The sequence below is a fragment of the Lentinula edodes genome, assembly GCF_021015755.1.
Source record: "Lentinula edodes strain Le(Bin) 0899 ss11 chromosome Unknown C8R40scaffold_24, whole genome shotgun sequence".
NCBI lineage: Eukaryota > Fungi > Basidiomycota > Agaricomycetes > Agaricales > Omphalotaceae > Lentinula > Lentinula edodes.
Window position 1 is genome coordinate 369,467 of NW_025764330.1, and position 12,860 is coordinate 382,326.

The 12,860-nt window shown below is 45.7% G+C and overlaps 5 protein-coding genes across 5 annotated transcripts; 1 reads left to right on the top strand and 4 right to left on the bottom strand.

Moving 5' to 3' along the window:
* Positions 1-1,771: 1,771 nt before the first annotated feature.
* C8R40DRAFT_361029 (uncharacterized protein) lies at positions 1,772-3,194 on the bottom strand. The gene is made up of 9 exons (XM_046234835.1): positions 2,902-3,194; positions 2,825-2,844; positions 2,702-2,761; positions 2,613-2,635; positions 2,489-2,559; positions 2,361-2,438; positions 2,258-2,308; positions 2,070-2,206; positions 1,772-1,907 (listed from the first exon to the last, which is right to left on the bottom strand). Exons 1-9 carry the CDS (start codon positions 2,973-2,975, stop codon positions 1,879-1,881), a joined length of 543 nt encoding a protein of 180 aa, XP_046084920.1. The 5' UTR covers positions 2,976-3,194; the 3' UTR covers positions 1,772-1,878.
* A 41-nt stretch (positions 3,195-3,235) lies between these two features.
* On the bottom strand, positions 3,236-6,251 carry C8R40DRAFT_1049225 (PRMT5-domain-containing protein; the record flags this gene model as incomplete). The annotated part of the gene is made up of 13 exons (XM_046224551.1): positions 3,236-3,571; positions 3,630-3,753; positions 3,810-3,885; positions 3,932-4,177; positions 4,237-4,412; positions 4,466-4,591; positions 4,646-4,689; positions 4,742-4,819; positions 4,868-5,053; positions 5,104-5,270; positions 5,322-5,712; positions 5,762-5,847; positions 5,909-6,251. The coding sequence occupies 13 exons, from the start codon at positions 6,249-6,251 to the stop codon at positions 3,236-3,238; spliced, it is 2,379 nt and encodes a 792-aa protein (XP_046084921.1).
* A 24-nt stretch (positions 6,252-6,275) lies between these two features.
* Positions 6,276-7,867, bottom strand: C8R40DRAFT_1111988 (L domain-like protein). Its single transcript, XM_046228390.1, has 9 exons — positions 7,779-7,867; positions 7,608-7,725; positions 7,333-7,547; positions 7,119-7,284; positions 6,991-7,065; positions 6,786-6,932; positions 6,646-6,732; positions 6,425-6,594; positions 6,276-6,377 (listed from the first exon to the last, which is right to left on the bottom strand). Exons 1-9 carry the CDS (start codon positions 7,844-7,846, stop codon positions 6,362-6,364), a joined length of 1,062 nt encoding a protein of 353 aa, XP_046084922.1. The 5' UTR covers positions 7,847-7,867; the 3' UTR covers positions 6,276-6,361.
* A 477-nt stretch (positions 7,868-8,344) lies between these two features.
* On the bottom strand, positions 8,345-11,383 carry C8R40DRAFT_361151 (uncharacterized protein). The gene is made up of 5 exons (XM_046234837.1): positions 11,004-11,383; positions 10,759-10,942; positions 10,160-10,689; positions 9,296-10,073; positions 8,345-9,214 (listed from the first exon to the last, which is right to left on the bottom strand). Exons 1-5 carry the CDS (start codon positions 11,197-11,199, stop codon positions 8,545-8,547), a joined length of 2,358 nt encoding a protein of 785 aa, XP_046084923.1. The 5' UTR covers positions 11,200-11,383; the 3' UTR covers positions 8,345-8,544.
* A 23-nt stretch (positions 11,384-11,406) lies between these two features.
* Positions 11,407-12,630, top strand: C8R40DRAFT_1111994 (ankyrin). Its single transcript, XM_046228391.1, has 6 exons — positions 11,407-11,607; positions 11,656-11,674; positions 11,731-11,773; positions 11,826-11,881; positions 11,932-12,059; positions 12,107-12,630. The coding sequence occupies exons 1-6, from the start codon at positions 11,536-11,538 to the stop codon at positions 12,503-12,505; spliced, it is 717 nt and encodes a 238-aa protein (XP_046084924.1). The 5' UTR covers positions 11,407-11,535; the 3' UTR covers positions 12,506-12,630.
* The last annotated feature ends 230 nt before the right edge of the window (positions 12,631-12,860 follow it).

Below are 12,860 nucleotides of genomic sequence, written 5' to 3' on the forward strand. Positions count from 1 at the left end.
AACTTGCCCGTTATCAACTCAATCCCGGGCGTCAGCATTGGGAGGCGGTAGAATGGCTAACAGGATATATCCTAGAAACCCTTGACTATACCATCACTTACAGGAAGCCATCGCCCGATTCCGAGCTAACCAAGGGAGAAGGCCTGAAACCCTGCGGGTACCTCGACGCCGACCACGCAGGATGTATAGACACTCGGAGGTCAACATCTGGCAATGTGTTCTTCATGGCTGGGGCGCCAGTCACATGGAGTTCAAAACGACAGCCAATGGTAGCACTATCGACGACCGAAGCCGAGTACATCTCAGGGGCAAGAGCCAGTCAACAGGCAAGTTGGTTAATGTCATTCCTTGCAGAAGTGGACCTGAAACAGGATGGTCCACTAACGCTTCACTGCGATAACTTCGCGGCGGTTAGCCTCATGCAGAACTCCAAGAAGAATATGTTGGTCAAACACATTGAAATGTGCTACCACTTTATTCGGGAAAAGGTAACAAATGGGGAAATCACAATGAAGCCGATTAGAACTGGGGAAAACGTAGCAGATATCTTTACGAAGGCCTTGAATGGTACAATCCACTCGAAGTGGGTGAAATTCTTAGGTCTGGATCCCACGGATTAGGGGGTGTGTTAGAGAAGAATCCGTACGCTCCATCCTTATCCAGCCCGTCTGACTTACTTCATCTATGCGCACCTTTTTGTCTACTCGTTGTTGCTTACATACTCTGCGATCGAGTACTTATACAAACGCCCCTATTTCACAGCTTTCCCTCAGTTGTTCTCTACTACAACTGAGGGTAAGTCATACTCATATTTAAGTTAATTCTCCATACTGATCCTGTAGTAGTGTTCGTTATCCTACAGGTAGATTTATCCAATATCAGTTGTTCTCTACTACAACTGAGGTGTTTGTTATCCTACACCATGCTGTTTATTTAATCCATCCCGAATCTCATCCAGATATGTATCTGGAGTATGCGTTAGCAGTCCATGAACAAACTAATTATGAGATCAGTAGAATTATATCAACAACATGAAAGCACATACTCGGAGATCCTCAAAAGAAAGTATATGCTTCCTTCCTTGAAGCTCTGCTGTGAATTCATGACCAGGCCCATTTGTTTTTCGCTCTGCCAGTATGCACTGGATAGTCCACTTCTTGCAACTCAACTTTTGACTGATTTTGTTCAAGGTACTGCAATCTTTTCATTGGTATATAATGGTTTTTCAGAGGTCATCAGATAGTCAATGGCCTTGGGTCGTTGGTTGGAGAATGAGATCACGAACAATTTCAAGTAGTGTGGTTTATTTATTTTTACAGAAATAACCACGGGGCGCACTAGAGCCCACTTATCGCTACATACTACACCAAATTTCTAAGAATTCCGTGCAGAATTGAGCTTGTAATTGTGTTTTCGCACTGGGCACCGTTTCGTACTCAATTTTTGCGTCGTGAGAAGTGGCGCCAACTATTTTGAAAATCGCAATAAGCTCCTCCACAAACAAACCTAAGTAGTGCTCCAATGATGTGAGGAGACTGGTTTCAATCTACAGTGACGCGCAAATCAAATCCACACCCCCCGATTTGGAAGGCCTTATGTCACCAGCCCAGAACTGTAAATCAGCGTAAATCTGTTGTTCCTCTGCTCAGAAATATTGAATTTTGAGGGTTCAAACAGCTTATATTGCCACAAGTAAGTCTTTATAGTAGAATCAACATGCTTTACAGGATGTAGCATACAAAAATGTTCACAAAAACAGTTTAATCACAAAATTTCCAAATCGGGGGGTGTGGATTTGATTTGCGCATCACTGTAGACTTTCGGAATCAGCTGTAAACCTAGCCTGGATACTCAAGACTACTAAAAAATGTAGTGTGTTCAACTCAAGTGCAAAAACAATCCCCATGCTGAGAAAACAGTTGATATCAGATGTCCAGCGGACCGGCAACCAACCGGCAACAGTAAGCAAGGTGGTGACGTATAATTAGTCGGAGCAAGTAAGTGTGCGCGGGATGTATGTTAAGTTCACATCAAGACAACGCCAATGAGACCAAGGAAGCCGGCAGTACCAAAATTAGCCGGCAAACTTGAGGCCGCGTTAGAGGAGGAAGAAGCCGAAGCAGCGGAGGTGCTCGAACTTGTGCTGCCGCTGGCGCTGTTAGCGCTCGTGGTGGAACTTCCGGATGTGGTAGTAGCAGATGAATCACTAACACGTTTGAATTAACTCATGAACATGAACAATAAAAGTATCACGTACGCTGAAGTAGAACCTGCAGTAGCACTCGCGGAGACTGAGGTAGAAACACAGCTATCGAATGTGGACATGGGTCAGATGGCTGAGTACCCAGAAATATTGTTACCTAGTGTCCGAGCCCGCAGTAATATCAACCTCATCACTGTAAGCGATAGTGCCAGTGCTATCCTTCAACTCGACGGTGCTATATTCTCAGTCAAATACCAAGCAAATCTCAAAAGACAGAATACGAACATTTCAGTGTCTGCAGCGATGTCCACTGTCCAAGTGTACTCGGTTGCGTTTGTAGTATCGAATGTTTTGAGCTTCACAATAGTATTTGATTGTTCGTGCTGTTCACAAGAGTGCTCATACGTACTGCAGCAGAAGTAGTCTCACCACCTTGAAAGAAGAGACTGTGTCAACCAAAGCTGTTCTTCAGATTTAGCCTCGACTATCTCGACTCACCAGGCAGGATAGAAAGGTAATACGGAGCAGTGCCACCGCTCCACGAAAGTAATGTTGGTTCTGGACCATGAAAATAGTATTAGATGCAAGAAACGATCCATCGAGTCTGACGCCGCCACCTACCACAAGTTGTAAGACTCGACCTGAACAAGAAAGTTAACACTGTCAAAACATAGAAAGCTAAGATGCATAAAACGCACGGTGTGTTCACGGTCAAGGCTAGGACGCTGGGAGCGATGAATGTTACAGCAACAATAATGATAAACGAGTTCATGGTGCAAGTCTTGAAAGGACGAAGCGATAGAGCGTCAACAACAACTAGAGTATTTAGCAGTTTTCAGATTACTTGTGCGCAGCACTCAGACGAAATTTTTGATAGGGTATACTCATCCAAAATCGGCCATGAAATTATTTAAAAACTAATTAAATTTCATAAGTGCAGCCAAGGGCCCCGAAGTGTCGCTGACTCGCTGCAGAAACTTGATTTACCGCAGCGTCGGAAACAATTCTAGAGGTAATCCTATGGATTATTCATCACAATCCAATCCAACTGCTGCGACCACCCGGATTGTGAAGGCTTGTGTGTCCTATTTTAACCAATCTGGCGGTTGATCGATCCGGAGCATCCTGGACTGAGAGATTGGAACGAGGTATCAGATCGACTGCATCAATCAGTGGACTGGGAACACCAATTGTGGGTGAAGCCATCAAAATGGGTGGTAAAGGCTGGCCACCGCTCGTGGCAGGGAATGTAGGAGGTGAAGAGCCCAAGAAGGACTCGGCATGCCATTCGTACCATACTTGTCGGCCGTTCGTTAACCTCCATATCGAGATCTGTAACTCAGAGTTGCTCGGCAGATACAGCGGTTCCTAAAGATTCGTGGTCTGGCTTTAGTCTGCGGAATGGAAGACAAAATAGAATAATCACCTTAAACGGAAAGAAGAGAGGAAACCAGCTGAGCATGTCTTTGGATACCTGATCCTTGCGATGCGGATGTATACTCAAGCCGATATTTCCATAGAGGATAGCTTCAAAGTAGCCTGCCAAACCACTAAATCAATTTTGGATCAGCAAGTGTAAGGCAAGACAAAGAGAATGAGCACTCACTGCAGCACCCCTGCATGAGGGATATGAAACCGCAGCTTTGCTGACCGAGTATTGTGGCTGTTCGTCGGTGGGAGCCCTGCGGACGGCTCAGCATTTTTCCGTTGGAATGCAATGCCACCCACCTTGAGGATTCAGGACAGGATTTTTTCTTGGGTGTTCAAACTCCCAGCATTCCTGCACCTGTGGCCCACATAAACCACTGGGTCCAGGTCCCTCACCGCTGAGAAGATTGACAGCTTGGAACATAACCACGTATGGGGTTTCTAGGCTTTTTTCTTCTTTAATTGCTCTAGCCTCGTTGTACAACTTGGAAGATGACAAGGGAGCCAAATGAGCAGTATAAGAGGATGGTATGGATATCCCGTGGGCTATAAACAAAATTTCAGACGAAACCCTATCCGAAGGGATAAGCTCAGGATAAGCTCACGCTTTAAGAATCTCATTGCCCCATCAAGGCATTCAGGACTAAGCTCGTTATCGCCGAAGGATCCCAGAAGTTCGCTGACCAGAATGTCAACATTTTCGGGGATTTTAATGAGTCGCATGTCTCCAAACAACAGATGAACACGATCGTGCCATTCCGTCCGCTGACGATTTTGTAAACTGAGCATAATTGGAGTTCAGCTTTATTTCTTGCTAGAACATTAGAAACATACGTGACGAAAGCATTCGGATTCTTCTCAATTGCATATAAACATACATTTCCTCGTTTGGACCGCTCAATTGCAGAAAGCGAACGAGCGACCAGTGGTCCTCGGCCAGCGCCTGCGACACATATTATGCTGATTGGAATTGTAGCCATATTCCTACGAATGTAGCCAACAAGCATTACTTACATTTTGTCCTGCTTGGGCCATTCTAGAAGAGCTTTGTGTATGGCCTGTTCGGGGGCATTAGAAAACCACACGGAAAGTTAAATTGTCGAAATTCACCTCCTCGTAGCTCCGGTATTTTACTGGGTCTTGTTCGAAAGTTTGATAGGTGATACTTTGTAAATTATCCATCAGAGGCTAAAAACTTAGTCAGAGTATAATCTTGAATGACACTTTTCGACGCACTTGCAATGGGGCTTGCAAGTAATCCTGATATCCTTGCGCAAAATTTTCAACTGTTCCAACTTTCTCTGCAGCTTGTACGACAGAACTTGTTCGTTCCAGATGCTTAACGTACTGTGAATACGCATCTTCACCACCCCGCTTATGCAGACCGGAAGAAGCTCCAGATATTATGATGTTGGGCCGATGCTATCTGACGATATGTAAAACTCAATAATCTAAGTATTGCTAAAACTCACTGTCATACTGTCTCTAATGAAGGTTTGAGTGGGTTTGGGTAAAACCGGGTAGCCTTTTGCGTTGGCGATGAAAGTGGACGAAGGGAGGAAAATATAGCGAACTGCTTCCGCTGCCCATTTGCTAAGCACTCCTGGACTGTTGGGTAATGGAGGCGTCAGGTCTAATGCTACGCAAACGGTCATCTTAAGCTCCAGCTACTAATAAGAATCAGACGTACCAAGTGCGAGACGTATATTGTAGTCGCAGATGGACTTGATAAGATCCCACGTCTCCCACGCTGCATCAATGTGTGCCTCTAGAGGTGCCGAAGTGGTTGATAATCTGTTGAGACTATCTGCGCTACCAGAGACGACGAGCCGTGGCGTGGAAGGAGCAGAAGATGATCGAAAAGAAGACGGTGAGCTGGACGGTGATAGTGGTACAACGGGCTCTAAGATTGAAGTATCATATACCGGCAATCGGATTGCAAGATTCATGTACGGAGCACTTGAGAGACAAGCTCTGACAATTCGAGCATAAGAGGAGATGTGATCACGATTCCGAGGCGGAGGAAGAATGGCAGTATGGATATTCAGATATGACGCATAGGCCAACTCTTGTTGTAAAGCCTGATCGAAAATGAGTTGTGATAATTTTGGCATGACAATTCGGACGGACTATTTCAGCATCGTAACGGATACCGTCCTCCTCGGCATCCAATTCTAACCATTCTGAAATGATCGCAGTGACATGTTCAGCTTCATCTAAGATATGTCATATCTTAACAGAAGAGCCCCAACTCCAACGTTTCACGGTTTCACGCACCCAATCTGGTAATTGTAACCTCCTCCCGTTCAAAACAAGGGTTTTCTCTCCACGCCTCTGCTTTCCTCTCCGCGGAGAGGTCTCGGCTCACCAATTTGCTTTCACGTCTACTTTCTCTTCTTCGCTTCTGGATAGAATCAGATGGCACAAGACACATTTCCGCCCATCTTTTGCGCCAATCTTCGGTGGTCAGTGGTAGACAGACGCTGTGATAACCTTTTGAATGTGCCTCCGCGATCAACTCCAAGGGAACGGTCTCGAAGGATGCAGAGGGTTTACGGTTTGAGAGAGCCGATAAAGTGATAAAAGAAGATACAGAGGCAGAAGGCGACCATGTAGACATAAATCGAGAGCGTGCGTGGGAAACTCAGAACTGTATGTACAGTATATATTGTGTATAATATAATCCAATATTCAGATACTCGATCCTATTACTCAGTTCTTGGCTATTATTTAGACCTTGACATATCTGAGAGGCCCTGTTAGTAGAGTGGATCGGAACCAAGCAATACTCACGTCGCGTCTATCTGCTTAAGCTGTTTCAAAGCCAGCATGATCTTTCTACGGTATCCCGACGCATCGTTTTTCTGACACGGGTTTCCTTCCAGATACAACGTTTCAAGAGTTGATATGTGACCCAATTGCAACTCAAGGGCACGTAGGTCTGGTATTTGATTTCCGTTCATCTGCGACATAATGAGAATACTTGTGTACAGCGTTTGTGGTTTTTGACTTGCCCATAGTTCTTCAAGGCGTATCAAGTGCGATACGTTTTCGATGGCAGATATGAAGTTATTGCCTACATCGAGTGTCCGAAGGTTGATCTAAACATAGGTTTCAGCCAAAGCGACACAGATTGCCGCCTGAAGGCACACACGTTCTTCTCCAATCCTTCCAGTCTCTTCACACCGTTATGACTGAGATATAACTCTTCCAAATTAGTGAGTTCTTGCAATCCTTCGATCACGGTGATTCGGTTTGATTGAATAGACAGGATCTTGAGTTTTCGCAGATTTGACATATTCTATGACGATAGTTGAATGAGTACCGTCACATTACAAACACTGTGCAGATGAATAAACCTCCAGCTTCGTGATTTTGTTCTTTCCTAACCAAAGTTCTTCCAGATTCACCAAAGCATTGAGATTTTCGATTTTCTGTGCATATCCAAGCGGTCAATCTCCTTTTCTGCCGCCAGAAGTGCACTTACACGAATTCGATTGCCGCCGAGCTCGAGGCTCCTTAGAGAGGTCAGATAATCTAAACCAGTAATTGTGGAAATGCGATTCTGAACGAAGTATATCGTTGTCAGCGACGTCAAACGAGATAGTGAGTCAGGTATCGTCCGAATGAGGTTGAAGGAGAGATCAAGAACTCTGGGAACGCGTGAGTTCATAGCAAATTTGAGCAACGAAGAAGCTTACGAAAGATTGGATAGATGATCTAGTGCATGCCCTGGATCTTTGATTTTGTTATCGTACAAGTCGAGTTCTTCAAGTTTAGTCAAATGTTGGAACACCTCCGCATCGAGGACTGAGATATGATTTTGGCGAAGGCATAGACGCTTGAGATGGCTGGCAAATCTTGCAAGGCGGAGTTCATCCAAGGAGCTGATGCGAGAATGCACTAATTCAAGGTCCTTAGAATAAGAGTACACACTGAGGATATAGCTCAGCAAGAAATCGCGCGATGAATTTACCTCTGTATCGTCCGGCCAGTCCTGCAGGAAGTCACCCGCCTCTCCTTCGTATTGCTCCTCGGCATCCTCCTCTTCATCTGAACTCAATTCCGGAACAGGAAGCGCGACTCTGGTAGATCTATACGCATGAGATCAGATCCAAGGAAAAGGTGCATTGCATACTACGCATACTTTCCAGGAGCTTCTAGTGCCGTACTCGTACTATCTGTAAGAGCTGATGAAGCAGTCTCTTCGGCCATAGTAGGAATCGTTGGTCAAAGTGCGGGCCGGAAAGAATTGATCACCGGTGTCCACTTATGGTCAGTCAAAGCTGATATTATCAAGCGTATGGTATCACAGCTTATCACAGCAAGCGAGACGTTTTCAGAGTTTTCATATGTATCGTTTACTTGTATACCCAGCAAAATAATTTCGAAAAGTATTCCGAATCCTATTGATTGTCACAGCTACTCGAACAATATTAATGTATACAAGATCACAAAAAAAGACAACAGACAAGTGGCACAGATGCTACAAAGTGTCAAGGAATGAAAAATAATAACGTCTTATGCTACGGAATTTTTGAAACATAGTAGTAAGGTACTTCAACTTTAGCTCTCGGGAAGGCTCAAGCCTTGTATTACCGAGACGAACGATTGAGAATCGTACCTTTGTTTATTTGATACAGCCGATAACAGAGGATGCAAGTCGATGCAGATGTGGCGATGAGGAGAAACATGACTATTCAGCTCTAGGAGAGATTCGCATCATCATCGATTGCACGATGATGTCGGTGAAGTTTGAAGCCTACGAGGGAGGTCCTGAAAGGGTCGCAAGACAACGTACAAAGAAAAGGCCTTTCAAAGAAACGATATCAAAGGAAAAAAACACCACGCGAGGACTAAACTGAACACGAGGAGCGCCCGAGAAAAAATCAAAACCTCATGATGACTTGGCTTCAACCGGTGACCAAGCTTCGACCTCTCTCCTCATGATCATACTCTCTTTCGTACTCTTTCTCGTACCCGCAAAGCGCATCTTTACGCTCGCCACGATTATAACTGGCTTCATAGTACGAAGCTCTTGGCTCCGCACTGACGGGCGTGGGTGGATATCCTTCTCGATCTCTGCGAACTCGTTCGAATGATTGCGTTTGGAGCAAGGGAGGATTAGCCACCAGGGGAGAAGAGACCGATGATCCGTAGTAACTAGTCCGGCTGGCAGCGGTCGGGTGATGTGCGTGCCCTGCCGACTCCGAAGAAGCATTTACGTAGTGCGAAAATCCCCCAGCAGGCGTAGCGGCTCCGGTAGGAGGCGAAGGAGAAGACGTACCGACGCTCCGGGAAGCGCCATAAATGTCGTTCCCAGAAAATGAGCCTATACTGTCGTAAGTCGACACATACGACCGTCTCAACGACCCAGCGCTTGTAAATGGAGGAGTAGATGATGAATGATATGGTATCACTGCGGAAGAGGAGTAAGAATTTGTTATAGACCCAGTAGCCGACGTTGCAGAAGGAGGTGTAGAAGATTCCCTTTTGATAATCTTGTCTTTGCGCTTTCTTCCGCTGTTAGACACGACATGTCCTTCCTTCTTAGCACGCGAGCGAGCGTAGCGAAGCCCACACCTGTCAGGAGAACATATAGACATACATCGATTAACATGATTGGCTAGGATAAGCATGAAGACTGGTGAAGGCGTGACTCACGCATTGCATAGTTCTTTCTTGCCGCTGGGGCCCTTTCTCCATTCTGGACTGGACGTCGTCTTGCAACTGCTACACTTTATCAGGCCTGTTGGCCTATTACCGTGAGTGCGCTGAGGCCCTCCAGTGGCGCCATTGCTTCCTCGGTGCTCTGGCGATAAGCTAGGCGATATACGACGCCTCGAGGGTGGCACAAGGTCAGCCGTAGAAGACGTAGCCGAGGTTGGAGAAGGTGTGTTGCCGTTCAATCCGTCTAAGTGACTGGAAACGCTTTGAGATGAGTATGGTATATGCGAACCGTAGGGTGAAAAGGGTCGGCCGTAATTTCCATGAGATTGATGCCCTCCACTCATAGGAAGAGGTGCAGAAACACTAGACCCGTTTTCGTAACTCGCAGATCCATGACTCCAATATCCCGATCGAAGGCTTTGTACAGATGAATGAGAGTCAGGATTTGCCCAGTGGGCATACGAGTACTGGCTCGATGCCGGGAGGGTAGGTTGACCCGAAGCATAGGAATAGGTGCTTGTCGGCGGAGGTAGAGTCGTAGATGAAGTTAACGGTGGTAGGGAATATTGCGAATCATAAAACGGTTGCTGATGCGGAGGAGGAGGAGGAAGGGAATAAGAGGTCGATGATGGACCGTTGTAACCCATGAACGCGGTCGTATAATTCGGGGAGTTCAATATTGGGATTGTTGGATTAATGGGTTGAGAATGAGCAGAAGATGAAAGCGAGGAAGGAGAAGTTGAAACTTTGTGACACGCGAAAATCACACTGCCTGTGAGCGGCACGCAGGATACGTCAGGATAGGAGTATTAACGACAAAAACTGTTTATAAGTAAGATCCATTGACCATGCACTTACCATGTGGTATAAAGACGCTTTCCACCACATCTGTTCCGTGAAGTTCTTGCAAAGCTTTGAACCTACGAGTGCAATTCGTCTTTGCTTGCGAAATTGAAGAACCGCTTTGACGGAATTCGACGGATTTTGCAAGGTCAGTAAAATCTTTCTCTGACGAACCCTCTTGAGGAGGAGGCCAAGTAAAAAGTGACGGTCTTGCAGACGTGTTATTAAGAATTTGAAACACTCGTCCATGTGAACTTTTCGGTGCACACATCAGCAGATTATGAGACAGGTGTCGAAGCTGCTCCTCAGATATATATGGGGTGCTGCACCAATTAGACCATGAACTTTTGACGCGCTCATCGTTATCGGAGACAGGATCAATGTCTGGCGTTGCGTGAATGAAACAGAGGACGAGGCCTTCGGCTGCACAATTAATCACGAGGTCCACGGCTATAAAATCTTCGTCCAGGTAAACTTTGTCTGAATAACGAAAGTCGTCCTTTCTGAGCTCGCGCCGGATACGAGATGGTCTGGAAAATCGCACGCTAGACAACGCAAAGCGGTTAAGGAACAAAATTTGCGTTTTACGTTGTTGAATGAGGGTATATGCTCACTGGGTAATGCTGCCGTGTACAGTTTTGCTTTCCAATACTTGACTGAGATCCAACCGAGCCGTTGATTGCTCGTCGGGATGAACAAATTCCAATAAGGATCTTCCAACGACGGTACCTCCGAGATCAACTTGCATGATGGGGTCAAGGTACAAGAATACAAGGTGTGCTGAGAGTAAAGCCCAATCTTGGAAAAAGTCGAGTCAATGTCGTATAGATGACTTCGAAATGGGCGAATAGACACTCACAACACCTTTGCTGGGCGATTTCTGGTAGATGAACGGAAGAGGAGGAAGACGGGGTAGGGTGTGGAGAAGGAGTATCATTCTGGAAAATCGAAGCGTCTTCAAAGACGGACGACGTAGAGGGCTCATCAAAACTTCTGGATATATTTTGAACAGAATTTGAAGGTTCATTTTCGTCACGGAGCTGGAAAGTGTCCATAATGGAAGACGAGAATGCGGACGAGGTATTAGAAACGATCCGATCGAATGACTGGACTGAGGTTGAGTATAGGAGGCATCCAAGTCGTGAGTGCTTGCAAAAATCAAATTCCGGTTTTGTCTTTTGCTGAGCTAAACCTGCTCGGACTTGGCTCTTCAAAAATATTTTCAGATATTTGGTGTAGACGCGTGGTATACGACGATAATGTATGCACTTGAAGAAGGACTAAGTACATCAATCATCTGAACCGTTTCCGAATGACGATCACATCCACATCTGTACATCAAGCCGATCATATATAAAAATTTCCTCACAGCTTCCATCATCTCTATTTTCATGACCATTCCTCAAAAACCTCAGCAAAATTTATGGGTAGCTGCTGGCGATGGAGATTTGCCCCGGGTCCAAGTGAATCGTTTTTCCTTCCTACCGCTACCATGCTCACAGTCTCGGTAGGAACTAATCGAACATCACTGCAAGTCCTCCATCCGACTTTGAACAGATGAATCAAAGAATGACTTGCGCTGTTAGCTATGTCCCCGAATGCACCAGATCCAAATACATACACTCCAATGTCTGTTATCTCCATAAACTTCTCAATGAGCCCATTCATGAACTATGCCCAGGCACGCCGCTGCGTCTTATGGGCACATACATGTACTAGAGTACCTCATATCTCGTGGTATGCGTCATGCTAACCTCATTTTGCTCTCATCGCTCATTTTTGGCCAGGTGGAGACGTTAACGTTATCGACTCGGATGGTGACACGCCAATATACACAGTTGAAAACATTGACACCGCCCAATACTTGGTGGACAAGGGCGCGACAATTGATCGAGTTAACGAGGAGGGGATATCGGTATAATTTCCGTTAGACTTTGATCATCTTCTCTGATATCTTTCTAGCCGATTGCGCATCTCATGGAAGACTTTCCACAAGTATCTGCCTACCTCCAATCTCGTTCTTTACAGCCACCTCTTCCTCCATCCGTATCATCATCTTCTATCGAGACTATGACATCTCAATACGCTCAAAATGCCGTTTCTGAACAGCTTACTGTCTCACTGCTTTCTTCAGTTCAAGATTTAGTTGACCAAGGTGTTGACCCAGAATCAGCTGACGCGGAGCTACGACGTCGAGTTGAAGAGGCAGTGGTGAACGGGTTGTTGAATGGTTATACACTTGGAACACAAATTAGCAGTGAGTCCGGACAAGAGCCTGAGGGCACACATACGCGTACTCTTCCGGTGGATGATTCGGGTGGAGAGGAAAGCGAAAATAAAAGGCCCAGGACAGAGCGTTGAGCGCTTGAGCTCCAAATTTGCTTGTTGAAATTTCATCCATGCCCAAATGTACATCTGTCGTGAGCCACTCGATCGAAATACACTCACGATTGTTGAACGTTAAGACTCGATCCTACAAATTTGCGATCTGAAAATACATAGTGATCTTGAGATCAACATTTTCGCTTCCCAAGTTTCTTTATCCTTCAAAGACAGGTCCCGGCCCCGATTGCCTTGCACGATCATGATCATAGACTAGCATAGAATCCCCCTTCAACGTTCAACCCCCGCCTTCGTGCTGAGGCTCGCTGAGGATAGGATAGTAGTCAAGTCATGCATGATTATTATTGATAGTGTTTGTACTAAGGGGGGAGGG